The sequence below is a fragment of the Neolamprologus multifasciatus genome, chromosome 4, assembly GCF_963576455.1.
Source record: "Neolamprologus multifasciatus chromosome 4, fNeoMul1.2, whole genome shotgun sequence".
Taxonomy (NCBI): Eukaryota; Metazoa; Chordata; class Actinopteri; order Cichliformes; family Cichlidae; genus Neolamprologus; species Neolamprologus multifasciatus.
The window spans coordinates 2,314,088-2,332,412 of record NC_140442.1 but is presented as its reverse complement, the minus strand read 5'-3'; the positions used below and the strand labels follow the sequence as shown (position 1 = coordinate 2,332,412).

Genomic DNA, 18,325 nt, shown 5'->3' with positions numbered 1-18,325 from the left:
TTCTATAGTTCTATTTTTTGCACATATGTTTTTTTTATAACCGTTTTTAATTATAATTTATTCTATTTATCTGTTTTATATGTGGATTTTCCTGTTTGCCATCTGTTGTGGACATCAATGGAAGAATTGCACAATTGTACCAGGACTGGTAAATGGACTGGTTCTTATGTAGCGCTTTTCTACTCTTCTGAGCACTCAAAGCGATTTACACAACTTGTGCATTCACCCATTCGTACAAGCACATTTTTCCTAGGTGCTTTCTAACTGACATTCACACACATTCATACTCCGATGGACGCATTGGAGAGCAGTTTGGGGTTAGTATCTATCCAAGGATATTTGGCATGGAGACTAGGGGAAGCCAGGAATCGAACCACCAACCTTCCAATCAGTAGATGACCTGCTCTACCACCTGAGCTACAGCCACCCAGGGAAATGACAATAACACTTGGAAACCAAATTGAAAAGCCTGGTTAGGTTGAACCAAGATGTATTCTGTTGTTGCTACCTTCTCTCAATTAGATTTTTAAAAACATGTTTAATATTTGCAAAAACCGCACAGGAGACACACAGAGAAATGTGAAAGCTGTCCACTTCTGTGCACATTTCAGCCAGAAGACAAACCAAAAGAACAAAGTACTGCATGTCCACTGATCCAGAGGATACTTTCAGCTGCTATGAATACAGACGTGGCTTTAAACTGTCACACCTTTTTGGTGTGTCCCAAACAAAAAAACACTACAAATGAATCTTTAGTTGGTGGTTTGCACTGGTTAGTTGGATGTTGGAGGGATTTGTCAGAGCAGCTACAGTCTGCCAGCTCACCACAGTTTGGCCTTAGTGCTAACATTGTGAGGTCAACTGACTGTGGCTGCAGAACTGGGCTAAGTTCCACTTCCTGAGGCTTGAAAAGTGACCGTTAGCTGGAAACTGATAAAAGTAGGTTAAAAAATGAATAAATAAACACTTACCAGAAACACCCGGTACGCATCTTTCCTCGTGACAGAGCCCCAGCACGGATCTGTGTCGTTGTACTTGACACTTCCAGCGCTGCAGGAGTGGTTTCCACTGCAGGCAATCACACAAACAGAGCTTCATGTTAAACCACGTCACCTGTCGGCTGTGTGAAACAAACAAACTGTCACCGCAGCTCTAACGCTGACGTGCAAACTTTTATCAAAGGTTTAATGTAAAATGTCTGTGTTTACACAGACGAAGATTTCCACTGAAGGAAAAGCTTTAGAGTGTATCGCTTAAGAGCGATCGCTAAGCCTGTCGTTGTTGCGTAACAAAGCAAGCGTTGGGAAAATCATCTAGTTCTGTCACTGTTACTCGGAGGTCTCCAGTTTGTGCCTTCAGGCGAGGCAAACTGCCTCTGAAGTCTCAGTTACATCTCACATTTGTTCTAGCTGGAAGGTTAGCAAGGTTGGCACCAGAGTCAGGAGAATTTAATACAATGAGACAGCATCAGCATGCCACACCCCTGGACAGGATGGAGAGGTCAGTTCTGTCATAACACCAATTAGAAGAGGAAAGGACACATTAAATACGAGGGGGGGCATCCCTTATATGGTCACGAGGAGAAGCCACGAACTTAAAGCGAGAAAGATGGGACTTTTTCAGACAGATGAACGGAGGCGCTGCACCAAGGCCCAGTTTAAGAGAAACAAGGAACATTCTGAACAGGAAATCATGCAAAGCTACCCTAGCAGAGTCAAAGAACAAAGACATGGAGCTCAAAATGAGAACAACAGGTCCCCTTTAAGCACATGTAGCATGTTTTTCCTTCTGCTTCTATTTTGGCTTGTGCTTTAAAGCCACCACACCTGTTTCCTCTACAGTGGCCCTTTTTTGCGCCTCTCTAAAAGCCTGAATGCTTACCAAGGGTTGGATTGTTCCCCCATTAGTAGCTGAGAATAGACTGCTCTCAGACAGCTCGGTTTTACAGCGCTGCTGCTGCTGCTGATGACATGTTGTTACTGTAAAAATAAGGTTCAGACATTGTAATCTTTAAAACTAGGGTTCGACGACTGGCTGTGTTCCCAAGTGTCCATCACAGGTTATTTTCTGTTTTCCATTATAATCATTTGCTTACGTTGTGCTCTGCCTTATTGAGAATTCAGCTCAGTAAAGCATTCTGTTATAAAGCACAGCTGTTAAATGACACGCGAGGCGGAGACTTCTTTAGAAAGAGGAGATTAAACCTGACCAAACAGGTTTTATTTCCCATAGGCAAGGTTCAGATAATGTTAGAAGGGCCCTCAATCTTCAGATTATGGCACAGGACAGGGACACCTCTTCAATGATCTTGAGCCTGGATGCGGAAAAGGCCTTTGACCGGGTAGATTGGGACTTCCTGCAACAGACTCTCAGGCATATGGGCTTTAATGAGACTTTTATCTCATGGGTCCAAACGCTACAGTGGGGCAAAAAAGTATTTAGTCAGCCACCGATTGTGCAAGTTCCCCCACTTAAAATGATGACAGAGGTCAGTAATTTGCACCAGAGGTACACTTCAACTGTGAGAGACAGAATGTGAAAAAAAAATCCATGAATTCACATGGTAGGATTTGTAAAGAATTTATTCGTAAATCAGGGTGGAAAATAAGTATTTGGTCACCTCAAACAAGGAAAATCCCTGGCTCTCACAGACCTGTAACGTCTTCTGTAAGAAGCTTTTCTGTCCCCCACTCGTTACCTGTATGAATGGCACCTGTTTGACCTCATCATCTGTATAAAAGACACCTGTCCACAGCCTCAACCAGTCAGACTCCAAACTCTGCCATGGCCAAGACCAAAGAGCTTTCGAAGGACACCAGGAAAAGAATTGTAGACCTGCACCAGACTGGGAAGAGTGAATCTACAATAGGCAAGCAGCTTGGTGTGAAAAAATCAACTGTGGGAGCAATCATCAGAAAATGGAAGACATACAAGACCACTGATAATCTCCCTCGATCTGGGGCTCCACGCAAGATCTCATCCCGTGGGGTCAAAATGATCATGAGAACGGTGAGCAAAGATCCCAGAACCACACGGGGGGACCTGGTGAATGACCTGCAGAGAGCTGGGACCAAAGTAACAAAGGTCACCATCAGTAACACACTACAACGGCAGGGAATCAAATCCCGCAGTGCCAGACGTGTTCCGCTGCTGAAGCCAGTGCATGTCCAGGCCCGTCTGAAGTTTGCCAGAGAGCACATGGATGATACAGCAGAGGATTGGGAGAATGTCATGTGGTCAGATGAAACCAAAGTAGAACTTTTTGGTATAAACTCAACTCGTCGTGTTTGGAGGAAGAAGAATACTGAGTTGCATCCCAAGAACACCATACCTACTGTGAAGCATGGGGGTGGAAACATCATGCTATGGGGCTGTTTTTCTGCCAAGGGGACAGGACGACTGATCCGTGTTAAGGACAGAATGAATGGGGCCAAGTATCGTGAGATTTTGAGCCAAAACCTCCTTCCATCAGTGAGAACTTTGAAGATGAAACGAGGCTGGGTCTTCCAACATGACAATGATCCAAAACACACCGCCCGGGCAACAAAGGAGTGGCTCCGTAAGAAGCATTTGAAAGTCCTGGAGTGGCCTAGCCAGTCTCCAGACCTCAACCCCATAGAAAATCTGTGGTGGGAGTTGAAAGTCCGTGTTGCTCGGCGACAGCCCCAAAACATCACTGCTCTTGAGAAGATCTGCATGGAGGAATGGGCCAAAATACCAGCTACTGTGTGTGCAAACCTGGTAAAGACCTATAGTAAACGTTTGACCTCTGTTATTGCCAACAAAGGTTATGTTACAAAGTATTGAGTTGTATTTTTGTTATTGACCAAATACTTATTTTCCACCCTGATTTACGAATAAATTCTTTACAAATCCTACCATGTGAATTCATGGATTTTTTTTTCACATTCTGTCTCTCACAGTTGAAGTGTACCTCTGGTGCAAATTACTGACCTCTGTCATCATTTTAAGTGGGGGAACTTGCACAATCGGTGGCTGACTAAATACTTTTTTGCCCCACTGTATATAAAACCCCAGGTCTCGGGTAAGCGTTAATGGTCACTGCTCTGACTTCTTCTCTCTAGGCCGTGGCACTAGACAGGGTGAAGTGTTATCGCCGTCCTTATTTGCTCTCAGTATTGAACCGTTAGCTGAACTGATCAGATCCAACCCTCTCATACAAGGAATTAGAGATGAAACCAATACACAACATAAGCTGTCACTTTTCGCACATGATATTCTGCTATTTTTAGAGAATCCGGTCACCTCTGTCCTTCTGAGCAACCTTAAAGATTATGGTACAGTGTCAGGTTATAAAATGAATACAAATAAATCTGAGGCGTTAATGATTGTTGGCAACTGGCCCACACAGCTTAGGTCATCTTGTATCTTTTAGACACTCCAAACAGGGCTTCAGATACTTGGGGGTAATTATTACTCCTAAAACCAATCAGCTACTTGCACTCAATTATGATCGGTTGTTCAAGGAGATTAGGGGGGACTTGGACAGATGGAACTTACTCCCACTCGCTTTTATGGGGAGGATTGAATGTATAAGGATGAATATTCTTCCACGCCTATTATTATTATCAGGCCCCTCTTCTGTGGAACCAGCTTCCAGTTTGGATTCGGGAGACAGACACTATCTCTACTTTTAAGATTAGGCTTCAAACTTTCCTTTTTGCTAAAGCATATAGTTAGGGCTGGACCAGGTGACCCTGAATCCTCCCTTAGTTATGCTGCAATAGATGTAGGCTGCCGGGGGATTCCCATGATGCATTGAGTTTTTCCTTTCCAGTCACCTTTCTAGCTCACTATGTGTTAACAGACCTCTCTGCATTGAATCATATCTGTTATTAACCTCTGTCTCTCTTCCACAGCATGTCTTTTATCCTGTCTTCCTTCTCTCACCCCAACCAATCACAGCAGATGGCCCCGCCCCTCCCTGAGCCTGGTTCTGCTGGAGGTTTCTTCCTGTTAAAAGGGAGTTTTTCCTTCCCACTGTCGCCAAAGTGCTGCTCATAGGGGGTCATATGATTGTTGGGTTTTTCTCTGTATCTATGAAGCGCCTTGAGGCGACTTTTGTTGTGATTTGGCGCTATATAAATAAAATTGAATTGAATTGAATTGAATATTATTCCTATTTCAGCACCTACCCATTTTGATCCCTCAGTCTGCATTCAAATTATTAGAAAGCATTACATCTAAATTTATCTGGCAGAATAAACGACCAAGGGTCAGACTCAAAGTGTTAATGTCTGAAAAGGAAAAAGGGGGCCTCAAGTTGCCCAACTTCAGAATGTACTATTGGGCAGCTCAATTAAAATCGATGGCTGCCTGGATTATTCGTGATTCAGAAATGCAGTGGGTATCTATGGAAGAGTATTCATTACCAGGTATCTCCCTTCGGAGTCTCCCATTTCTCAAACCACAATCACAGAAAAAGATTAAAATAACTAACCCATGGGTCAAGCACACCGTAAAGATTTGGAACCAAGTGTTAAAAATGTTAAAAGGGAATTTGACCATGTCTCGAGCGGTTCCCATAAATGGAAATGTTGAGTTCCTTCCATCGTTGTCAGATCGGAGTTTTGAGAGGTGGGCGGAGAAAGGATTGATTACAGTCAATTAGCTGTTTGAAAAGAATACTCTTAAAAGTTTTGCCCAGCTAAGGGCTAAATACGCTTTATCCCCAGGAGACCATTATAGATACTTACAGTTAAGGGACTACATTACAAAGCATAAAGACTGGGACAATATTAGAAGAGAACCAATCGGGTTGGAAAACCATTTTATAAAACTGCTTGAAAAGTCGGGTACATTGAAAAACCAAGTGTCTTTGATCTATCAGAAACTGCTGATTGACATGTCTGATAATACCTATCATATAAAACAACAATGGGAAATGGAACTAATGTTGGATGATGTCACATGGGAGAGTGTCTGTTGTGGCTGCCATAGAGGGGCGGGTAGTCAAATGTGGAAGGAATTTGTCTGGAAGGTTAAATTAAGATTTTTTAGAACTCCACTGAAAACCTTTCTATCCAAAAGTAGTGTCAGTGATAAATGTTGGAGAGGGTTTGGGTTTGTGGGGGACCAGACGCATATTTTTTGGGACTGTGTTTACATACAACAGTACTGGATGGATGTCAAGAACATTATACAAAACATATTGTCAGTCAACCTCCCAATGGATCCTCTGATCTTTTTGTTGGATATCTTTCCTGATGGTTTCTCCTATGAGCAGCACTTTCTCCTGCATCTCCTCCTCATGACTGCAAGAAAAACGATAACGACTCACTGGCTCAAACCAGAAACACCCACAGTTGCCCAGTGGCTGAAAACTAGACATGTCTATACGATGGAACGGATAACAGCTCAACTACAACTAAAAGTCAACCTTTGAGAAAAAATGGAGACTAATTATAAAATATCTTGAAACACTCAAGCCTTAACATTGTTACATCTGTGCTTAGGTATTGGTATGTATGTATGTATGTATGTATGTTTTTTCTTTTAAATTAAGTTTTTGAATAACCCCCACCGTTATATGCAGCAGATTCGGTCTCAGGTCATGTTGTTGATGTGAATTGCCTTGTTATTTTTGGCAATAAAAGTTCAAAAAAAAGGAGGAGATTAAGACACTTTTAATGTTACTGAGATGAAAATGAGTTTAAGGTGACCTCAAACACCGAACTCACAAGAAAACACTGAAATAAATCAGTTAATAAAGGACTGTGCGTTATAGCTTCCTTAAATCTTCTTTGAAACTGCCTGAAACTATTAAAAACATCACTGTCAGAAACTGTCACAATCCACAAATAATAAAAAAAACACTGAAGGCAGAATGACTATTTCTGTGATCTGGGCTCTGAAGGGCTGAGTCCACTATAACTATATATGAAACACCTCATTTTCACCCAGACACTCGCAATAAAAACCTTTCTGGAAGCAAGTCAACACGACTCAGTCGCCAGCAGCACCGGTATGAGGTGAGCAGGCCTAAAGGTGAGAGCGAGGCTTTATTGTCTTAATCTCGGGTTCAGCAGGTCACAACAGGACTAAAGAGAAAGGACAGAGGAGCCGATGAGAAGACGGACGTGCTTCATTGTGCCAAAAGTAAAAGCACAAAGGTTATGAATACTTTTCATGAAGAATATGACAAGTGAGCCCTAATTTTCAGCTTTGTATTTTTAGGCTTGGACACTACTTTCAAGCTAATGTTTATATTAATGTTTTTAAGACAAAAACATTAATATATTAATGAGTCAGGGATGCATTGTACTCAGAAAAGCTACGGACGTTAGTCATGACCAAATTCTGACAAATGGTTTGGTCAACCCAATAAAATGACCTTATCTTGGTCTCGTCTTGTAGTCTCAGACAAATGCTCAGAATGAGATGAGGATTAATTCAAATTTGATCTTTCAATCTGGGTCCAGAGCCTCACTACAAGACATCCGTCCAGGTCCAAGTTTGAATCAGGGGGCAGTGGTTTAAACAGAGTGTCAAGACCTCCCCCTCCCTGCCCAACTTCTCCAGCTCTACCAGGAGACACTAAGGCAAGAGTGGGAAACTCCAGGTCTCAAAGACCGTTGTCCTGCAGGTTTAAGATCTCACCATGGGTCAACACACCTGAATCAAATAATTAGTTCATTACCCAGCTTCTGGAGACCTTCAACACATGCTGAGGAGGTCATTTAGCCATTTAAATCAGCTGCGTTGGAGCAGCTTTGCCACTTTAGCCCCACCCCCTTTAAGGCTGCACTCCCTATTAGCCAACTTTGTGATTGGCTGCCCCTCAAAGAAATGTTCTTTGAGGGGCAGGTGGGCGGGGTTTCTGCACTCAGAACAGCCGAGGTGGAACAGACTGTTTTTGCAAGCTAATGTTTAAGGCATAATTTCAGCAAAATAGCTAAATATTTATTACACTGGCTCCTACACTACTATCCAAATTAATTTGAGTAAATAAATGAATACAGTTTCAATAATAAAATATTAAACTGAGTATTTATGCCCTTTCATTCTTGTTACAAAGTCACCCATTAAAAAACTGAGACTAATACTTATTAATAGTCCCGATAAGATTCTAAAGCAGCACCCGTTTCCAAACAATAGAAACAAATTAGAAGTGAAGTTAAACCACAACAGAAATTTCCACGTGTTCACAAAAACAGGAGGCAAGCCCCATTTTGCTTTGGAGCGCCTCACTTCATGTCTCAAAGCAAAATGGGGCTTGCAGCAGAGAGAGCCCTTGTTGCTTAATGTTAATTAATTCTGTACAACTTCACAAGCCCCTCCTATGAACTGGCTCTATGAAGTCCAGCGAGTAGAAGCTCCTGAGTATTTATGAGTCTGACTGGAATGAAATCACCAAAGTGAGAAGAGATTACCTGTACATACACTGACCTCTATGGTTTAAAACTTTAGTCTCTATATTAAACATGGCTAAGGACAAGCAGAGTAGGTCTACTTCTAATATAATCTCGTTATTTCAAAATAAATCCAAAAATAATCCTACCAGGCAACTTCCATCAGCGATATCGGCACAGCTGCTGCGTAGATGGCCAGGTCTCCATAAAGATAGACTATGATGCAGATGTAGAACATATTGACACCAACTGAAAGACAAAAACAAAGACATAAACATATTAATGAGTCAGGGATGCATTGTACTCAGTGCTGAGAAAAGCTACGGACGTTAGTCATGATCAAATTCTGACAAATGGTTTGGTCAACCCAATAAAAGGACCTCATCTTGGTCTCGTCTTGTAGTCTCAGACAAATGCTCAGAATGAAATGAGGATTAATTCAAATTTGATCTTTCAATCTGGGTCCAGAGCCTCACTACAAGACATCCGTCCAGGTCCAAGTTTGAATCAGGGGGCAGTGGTTTAAACAGAGTGTCAAGACCTCCCCCTCCCTGCCCAACTTCTCCAGCTCTACCAGGAGACACTAAGGCAAGGGTGGGAAACTCCAGGCCTCAAAGACCGTCGTCCTGCAGGTTTAAGATCTCACCAAGAGTCAGCACACCTGAATCAAATAATTAGTTCATTACCCGGCCTCTGGAGAACTTCAACACATGCTGAGGAGGTCATTTAGCCATTTAAATCAGCTGCGTTGGATCCAGGGCACGTCTAAAACGTGCAGGACACCGGCCCTTGAGGGCTGGAGTTGGACACCCCTGCACCCCTGAGATCGTATCTCCTGGATCTGCACTGGGGCCTCCCCCAGCAAGAACACCTCACCTAGGAAGAACCCAGCAGGCATCATGGTCAACTGGCTCCTCGAAACTGAGCTGCTCCTAAAGGACCGAGCTCCTCACCCTCTCGCTAAGATGAGACATCCTTCAGAGGAAGCTCAGTTCCACCTCTTGTATCAGCGATCTCATTCTTTCCCAGTATGACATCCATGCACTGTGGAAACTACCTAAAACTAAGGATACTCAAAACTGCCATAAATATACAGTCTACATGATGGGATTTTTATGTTTGAGTTTGAGGACAGGAGTCTTTCTCAGAGTTTCTGACACATAGAAGGGTAGTGCGTTGATGGACGGTTGGTTTCCAGGCTCGGTGAGGTGTTTCAGGACAACTTGGATCCAAACTGAGTGCAGATGGCAACTCCACCATCAGGGATTAGCAGGCAGGCGGCAGACACGGGGACAGAGCCATCACAGCCTGGTGTGGGTCACTCCTGTGTGTACGTACCACTCCCCATTAAAGCTAATAATTTGGTAATTATGTTTGTGTGACGCAGACGATCTTTACAGATCACCAAAGCACGGCTGGTTTCTCTACGTGAATAAAAACAAAGTAACACGAGATCAATAAGTGACGAGGAGACGCATTTGTCATTTTTAGCGTCCGTCTCAACGTTTCATCATGAAATATGAGCGACGGACCACGAGTGTGAAACTTTGCCATCTCTATTAAAATGTACTCTCATCTACCCCTCTGCTCATTACATCCCTCCATCACTTTTCTGGGACAGCGGCCTGCACAGCATAGGCACGTCTTACTGGTTCAATGAAATATATTAATAGCGTTAATTAAAAAAACTAATCGCTCCATGAAGGGAATTTTCCTCATCAGCCTTTACTCTTTACAAGTTCTTCAACCATCTGTCCTCCTCTCGCCATGCAGCCGAGATCGAGAGCTTTCACCAGCAGACACATCAACACGGTGCCCCACACATCCATCATCCTCTTGAATTCTTAGAAGGGGTTTCGACCGTCCAACCGGACCCCTCGGCTAATTCATTACTGCCAAGGAAATTAGAGCATACAGTCGATTAAAAAGAAATAAAAGTTGACAGATTTACGGCTTTAAGGGCTGCGCTGCTTCTTTTATGGCTGAGGGTGCCCATCAAACAGTTAAATTAAGCAGTGACAGAAGTTGAAAACACGAGGAAGTGGCAGCCTAATAAACAACCATTCATCTCGTTGTAATTAAAGCTGTCAGCTGACTCACAACAGTCAGAATGCAACATTAGAGTCTGGAGCCCTAAAAGAGTAATCCGAGGCTAATTTAGCCCATACTCTATTAGAGTGTGCTGGTTATTATCGTTATAAGAAAATGAATCAATTAATCATGTGGTCAATACAGTGTCAAAATGGAACATACCCATTACATTTTAATAGCATATGTACCACATATGTCACGGTGAACGGCTCGTTCTGGTAAGAACAAAGACGCAGACCCGTGAAACATAAACAGGACGAGGTTTTTTACAAAGGCCTGCACAAAGAACAGCCTTACTGCAATTAAAAGGGGAGCAGCAGCCAGGTGCTGCTATCAAATGCTCTTTATTAATTAATCACCAGTAAATGTGAGAACCTCTATAAACGCTGTCGTTTTGGCACCCAAAGATCTGACCGTGCAAAAAACCCAAGAACTGCATCTCAGACTTCACAGGCCTCAGTTAGCACGTTAAAGGTCAAAGTTCATGAAAGCACAATTAGAAAAGACTGCACGAGTACGGCTCGTTTGATAAAAACATGGCAGTACGGACAAACCACAAGACCTCTGGAACAATGTCCTTTAAAGAGATGAGACCGAATTGGAGACGACTGATGATAATGCACAGCACCACAATTAGAGAACCACACACACACACACAAATGCAATGAATTGGAAGACAGGTTTTATTTTATTCTCTGCCAATAATAAATAATATCTTCATAAAAATGACCACAAAAAAATTTCAAGTGAAAAATAAGCACTTCTGTTAAATTATTGCAGAGTCTCCACATTGTAATTTAACAAAATATCACTGAACTATTGGCACTGTCTCGAGCTTTCAGAATAATAAATAAACACTTCTGTTTGGAATCAAATAAATACAAATTAGGTTTGAGAATAAAATAAACGTTTAAATTGTTGCAGAGTGTCCATATTGTAAACAAACAAAATAACGAAAGTATTTGGCATTGACGAACAAACGCCTCATCAGTCCACTGCGCCGTTAAACCGAGGACTGACATCGCGCACACACTGCTTGTCTTTACCTCTTTAGAAAGTTTTGGCACCATTATCTCCCTGTTGTGTGGGCGGTTGGGAATTTCATATCGCAGCTCGAGTATGCTGAGAAGACGGTGCAATCCTATGTTTTCCACGACCGGCATTGGCTGGTCATCCAGAGCGATAAAATGAGTCACAGTTATTTTAACTGCCCGTGGATTTTCTCTTGACATTTTTCTTCGCTTTTCCAAAACCTGAGTTAAAGTTGGCTGTTCCACACTGCTGACATTTTGTTTAGCCTAGCTACAGCAGCCTCCAGTTTCTCTTTTTTATCTGGAGCTGCCAGTCTCACTCGTCTAACCCTGTGCCTGTTTAGCACGGGATGTCCCCCTAGTGGCCAATCTAAAAAACTACAACAGAAATGACAAGCCACCCTCTGATTAATGAAATAAGTTAGTATCGGTTCATGGTATCGGTTAACTTTTACGAGTATGAGTACACACACATTTTACAGTATCGGCCCCGATACCCGATACCTGTATCGGTATCGGTGCATCCCTAGTTAGAGCACTTTGCAGCCACTGAGTCGCCCATAAACTCCTCAAGTGTTAAAGCTTGGTCCAAACTGGATCATAAAACAGGACAATGATCTCAAGCACAGCAGCAAATCTACAGCAGAAAAGCTGAAAAAGAAAAAAAGGTGCACTCTTCCAAAGTCCAGACCTCAACCTGAGCTCCACAAAGCTGCAAACCTCTGACATGAAGCAGCGCTGTGAAGAAGAATGGGCCACAAGAATGTGACAGACTGATGAAGTCATTTAGAAAACGTGTGGTTCTGCATGCTGCTGGAATATGGCGTGAGCTTAGATGTTAACCTGCTTGCTTTGTCTGCACTGAGTCTGGCTTTCACACCAAGGTCACTGCGCCTTCATATATTAATACTACAGAAAGCACAGGTGCAGGAATTAAACAGTCCCAAGTTCAGAGTCTGCTGCAAACTAACGACAGCACTGTGGTCAGCACCTCGCATTACGATGACCTAAAAATGTCCGGGTTCAGACTGGACAGGCATTAATAATCTGAACATGGATGAGACTTCTCAGTGAGAAACAGGTAGCGGGGTATTCTGCTGCTGCAGTCAGTAAATGATAGAAAGGCGAGCGCTCCACATGACCACGGGCGTGCAGGCCTTCGCTGCACCGCGACTAATTTTTCCCAATTACTCCGAGCCGCAGGCACGCGGGCTACAAAATGGGCCTTCATGTAGGAGCTGAGGACTCCGTGTAGCTGCGAAACACCGCCGCCATCCATCAGCACGTTTCCTCTGACTGACAGCAGACATGAAAACCTGCCCAGGAGGAACCGAGAGAACAGCACAAAGACCACATTTAGTTAAGACTACAAGGAGACTTTGGAGGGATTTAATACCATTTAAGTCCTAAAAGGAATGGGATAATATTTTATTCGTACTGTAGTACTAAGCCACCTGTGGCCTGCTCTTTAAGGTGAAGCAGTTTGGTTTTGTGATGCCTGAAAATGAGCTGTCATCTTTTATTCGGACTCAGTAGTCGCCCTCTCCTTAGATTCCAGTTGTGTGGGACTATCAAAGGGAAATTCTGATGAACACAAACTACAAACAGTCGCTAATCAAACCGATGGACGGCTCGACATATTTATCATGTAGAAAAACTGAGACGTGCAGCTGAAATTGCATTTCTTTATCTTCTATTAGTATACTTCAGGGATGAATGTGTAGTTACCCGTCTTCACACTCACAGAAAGAGGAGTTTACCTCGTCCAGCTGTGTGTGGCCATCGATGTGAAATGAGTTTGACATTCCAGCGCTAAACAATCACTAATCTCTCAGATTAACATCTGGAGAATATCTCCCTTCTAAGTCGGAGCAGAAGTTAGTCAGTTGCTGTGTTGTTCTCATGTAACCAGCGACACAATAACCAAAAACAGTAACTGTGATAATGAGTCCGTGTATATCAATGGATCCTAAATGCTTAAATGTAGTTTAAATGGCACAAAATAAAAAAGAAATGCTCTCGCTAACAAAATGCACATTGATTATTATGTTTTGCAATAAAGTAAAACCTAAGGATGGGTATCGTTTAGGTTTTATCTGATACCGGTGCCAAACCGGTACTTTTGAAACGGTGCCGGTGCTTAAATGGTGCTCAAACCGGTGCTTAAAGAATGGAGAACACAAAATTGGTCCAAAAACCTCTCGTGTTCAGCTGTTTTTTTGTAAAAAGATAACAATGTTAGCCTTTTCTGCAGCTATGGGGCATATATGGTATCACTCTTGGCTGGAAGCAGCTTAAACAATGGAAAAAAACACAAACTTTGTCCAAAAACCTCTCATGTTTAGCTGTTTTCCACTTTTTCTTTGGTCATTTTAGCCTTTTTGTCCAGGGTGAAGGGAGTATCTGCCATCAAACAAGAAGACAGCCGCATGTAGCTATGATGGTGTTTGCTAGTTCACCTTACATGCATTAATGTAATAACGTGGTTAGCCTACTCAACGTAAATTACACACGAACAACATTAAGCTACTCACGCAGAGAAGAACGGCTGCTGCTGCATCATCATCCTCATCATTTCTGCTACACTGGCAGGGCTAGGGGCCAGGACTCTCCTCTTCTGGTTTTTGGGGGATGTTGCTAACTCCGGGTCGATAACAGGCACCACACCCGCAGTAGATGTGCTCGATGTGAGGTCTCGCAGCAAGCTATCAAATACGGCGCATTTCTCAGCTTTTAAAAAACCCGCTATGCGTCGCCAGGTGTTTCATCAGATTTGAGGTGTTACCTCCTTTGACAGTATCACAGTATCACCTTAAAGCACTTGTTGCAGCTGCTGAGTTTGCATCCTTTGCTGTGAAGTACAGCCAGACTTTGACCGCTTCGCCTTGGGCATTTTTAATCTGTAGCTCTGCTCTAAAAGAAGGTACGTACCTGGACCCGCCTACTATCCTCGGAAACGTAAAATGATTGGCTAGAATCTAAAGTGTGTCACAGCTCAGGAAAAAAAGCACCGAAATGTGCGCTGCTTTTCGATCTGGTTACTACCGTTTATGTCAGAACCGGTGCCATCATGGCACCGGATACCGGTACCCATCCCTAGTAAAACGTGATGCAAAAAAAGTTTTACTTATAATTTTTTTTGTCCAAACACAAAGAGACAAAATTCCTGAGAAGCTTCATTGTTCGGTCATTTCACCTGCAAACTGTAGCATCAACACAACGCCATAAACGCTGACTCTCACCTCGAGGTGGTTTTCTAATGATTGCCTACTAGGATAATCTGCAGTAACAGAAGTCGTAAAGTCCAGGAATGACATTAAACACTTGGCTTTCCATCAATCTGATTCCACGAGTCAGTCTTTCGCTCTTGCACTGATGGACGGTAGTTTGTCCGTTTCACAGATTACAACAGCAGCGAGAGGGCTGGACAGCATCAGATCACGGGAGAAGACAGCTGAATGACAATAAAGACAACAAGACAGGAAGTGCTGGCACTAGCTAGTTAGCAAAATAAAAGTATTGCCTATCTCCAAAAGTTGATTCTGTTCATCTGGACGTAGCGTTTTCTGGGAGAAACGTTTCGTCACTCATCCAAGTGACTTCTTCAGTCTCAGCTGACTGCAGGATTCCCCAATCTTATAAACAGGACATTTGCATAATGACTGAAACCAGCCCACTGAAGGAACAATGGGCTGTGAGGTCAGTTCCTTAATCATAATTATGCAAATTCTCATGACCATTGACCAAAACCCACTGATCAAAGACCACTGATCAATAACCATGAGTACCATTCACAGAGAGGTGGGGAATGGCTGCAATCACAGCATTGTAAGATGGTGACAGATGTACCCTTAGGCCCCTCCTCGATTCAGAGATGGTCTTTCCCTTTTCACGTAAATGGCCTCCTTGACTCCGCGCTCAAACCAGGTGTAAACAGACTGCAGAGTCCTGGCCTGACGAGGTAGCTCTTCTGTGTTGTGCCATCCGCTTCGCCAGAGGTTGTTTGGTTTCCCCGATGTATAAATCCTGGCAATCCTCCTGCACTTAACAGCTACACTATGTTACTCTGTTTGTGTCGGGGGACCCGATCCTTGGGGTGGACCAATTTGTGGCACAGCGTGTTTTGACCTCCCAGCCCATTGTTCCTTCAGTGGGCTGGTTTCAGTCATTATGCAAATGCACTGTTTATAAGATTGAAACCTGCAGTCAGCTGAGACTGAAGAAGTCACTTGGATGAGTGACGAAACGTTTCTCCCAGAAAATGCTACGTCCAGATGAACAGAATCAACTTTTGGAGATTTATTTTCCTGGATGATTGAGAATGCATCAAAAAGTATTACGCCTACTTCTGCGTGGAAGGGGACTGCTTTATCACATGGATGAAAGCACTGCAAGTTGCTTTCAGTAGTACAAAGGGGGGATACAACAGAAGTAAAGCCTTCAGGGAGGAGACCACTTTCCCAGGACTGAACTTGTGCTGTTGACCTGCTGTATTGATCACAACAAAACTTTGAAATTAAATTATCCTAGAACTGCTACAGGAAACAGGCGTGTGTGACTTATAGAAAAAGATCAGGAGCCATGCTGGAGCAAACGTGTCCATTCATCTTCCCAGTGGCTCGGGCCCTGCTGGTTTTCATTTTGCCAGAGCTCTGCATGCACAAGTATGACATTTAAGTAAAAGTCACTCCAGTATTAAAAATGGATGTGCCCATGTTTGGCTCTCATTAAAGACAGAGGTCTGTGTTACGACAGATAAATCAGTATTCATGTCCACGGCCCTCCATATGTCAGGGGAAGGGCGGCTTGCGTTGAAGAAACAAGCGTTGTGTTTGCAGAGCCGTGGACAAACGGCAAATCATATCAAAAATACGAAACGCCGAGACGAGACGCTGATGCGAGGATGGCGCTCCCGCTCGCCTCCCTCTCTCTCTGCCTTTGTGACTTTAGCCAAAGTCGTCTCCTAATCAACTTTCAAATCGTCAATGTGAAGGTTATAGTAGCACCTTTCCACAGAGGCGCAGATAAACCTGCCTCCATCAACATTCCTGTCAGTGGCTGCAGGTCAGGCTGATACGATATCCATGGCCTTATTCCAAGCCTGCTTTACCGCTGCTGCCACCGTCACGTCAATTTCAGCCCAGGAGGAAGTCGAATGCCCTCTAAGAGTGCCTATTCAACAGCAGGAGAGATGCTTTTTAATTGCCTGCTACGGCGCGGGACAGGAAGACAGTGTGCAATCACGCCTGCAGGTCTTCAGAATTGAGGGCGGTGATAAAACTGTTTTAAAGTCCTGTAACTTTAGCACAGCGTGAAGCTGTTTGTTTGCACCCATTCTCGTTAATAACGCATGAAGAGCGCTGAATGCGCCTGTCAGTAAAGACTGCAGTCTGCCCTCAGCTCGTTTTGTTTTACTCGGCTTTCCAAGAAAAGACAACTGCCGGCTGTCAGATGTCAACAACTGTCTCCTCACGCCCGTAATCCCTCACAATTTAGGGTCGGGGTTTGTGGACTTGGTTTGGATTAAGTTGTCGCCTCTACAAAGAAACAAAACTGCTCAGCCCAGACATTTCCATACAGACTATAAATAGTCCCTGATAGACTGGCTGGGATTATGTTTCATTTACATTTTTAATTTTAGAAAACAACCCTCTAAATTCTGTATAAACACCGACTGACATACAGAACCAAAAAATAAAGACAGATCTCAATTTTTTCCTCATTATCAGATTATCTGCTGATTATTTTCATCTATTATGGCCCAAAAAAATCAACTCAACTCTAATTTATAATCATATAAAATGACACGAGACAAAGACGCTATTACTGTACCTCAGTGACGAGTGTTTCCTAACAGTTATATCAGTCCTCAGGTGTTTACATGAATTAGAATCAGCCTGAGCACGTGAAAGTCACGTGAAGTTCAGCGGCCACTGAATGAGTCCGTCAAACTCTTTTCCATCGCCGAAATTCCTCACACCAATGAACAATTCCCATATCAGGATTTTGGGGACTTTTCCTTATCGTCAAATGTATTATTTAGTTTTTTATTATGAATGTAAGAAGTTTACAAAGCATATAGTTCTGCTGAAGGGCCTGAAAGATCCCTTTTGTGGATCGAGAGAGAGCACATTGCCAAATAATCCGTCTTTGGTTTGATGAAAGACCTGCAACCAGGGTGTGATCAGTGTGTACGTATGTCTACCATCAAAGTGCTGTATGTGTATGTTTGAATAAGATTTTGACTTTTAAGCTGAGTTTAGACTCCATTACATTGAGTTCATGTTTCATTTCCCACAACAGTTTTCTCCCTTCTGTTATGATGACTGATTAGAGCAAAGAGACGTCTGCTATCGGTGTCAGGGGTTAAGTTCTTGTTTTTTCTACCACTCAGTCCAGCCTGATGTGTCTAGTTTACTTTTTTCAGGAAACTGGGAACACGCATTTGTGTCTTCACGTATTGATTATTGGAACTAGGGCTGGGTATCGCCACTGATTTCTAGAATTGATTCAATTCCGATTCACAAAGTCCTGAATCGATTCGATTCAATTCGATTCGATTTGAATCTGGGAAATTTTGCCTCAGTCAGAAATATTATAATTCAGATCAGTACATTTGCATATTTTTGTATCTATAAAAAGGAAGCTGACACTTTCCAGACTTTATCAAAGGTGTGAGCGTCACAGCAGAGGCCTTTGTGTCAAAGCAGCTGAAGATAAAACACAGAAAAACATGAAGGTGATTTTCCTGGCCTGGCCATTAATCAGCACATGAACATCACCTCTGAAGTTACAGAGGTTTTATCAGAGACACAGCGTTTTGCATAATTT

The 18,325-nt window shown here is 43.0% G+C and overlaps 1 protein-coding gene across 2 annotated transcripts in view; it reads right to left on the bottom strand.

The window, feature by feature from the left end:
• Positions 1-18,325, bottom strand: part of slc38a12 (solute carrier family 38 member 12) — an 89,741-nt gene that overhangs the window by 54,890 nt on the left and 16,526 nt on the right. For both annotated transcript variants that reach the window (XM_085158185.1, XM_085158184.1), the window contains exons 7-8: positions 8,522-8,621; positions 972-1,068 (exon numbers count right to left, since the gene is read on the bottom strand). In XM_085158185.1, the coding sequence (XP_085014311.1) occupies positions 972-1,068; positions 8,522-8,621 (197 nt within the window). The remainder of the gene's footprint in view (positions 1-971; positions 1,069-8,521; positions 8,622-18,325) is intronic.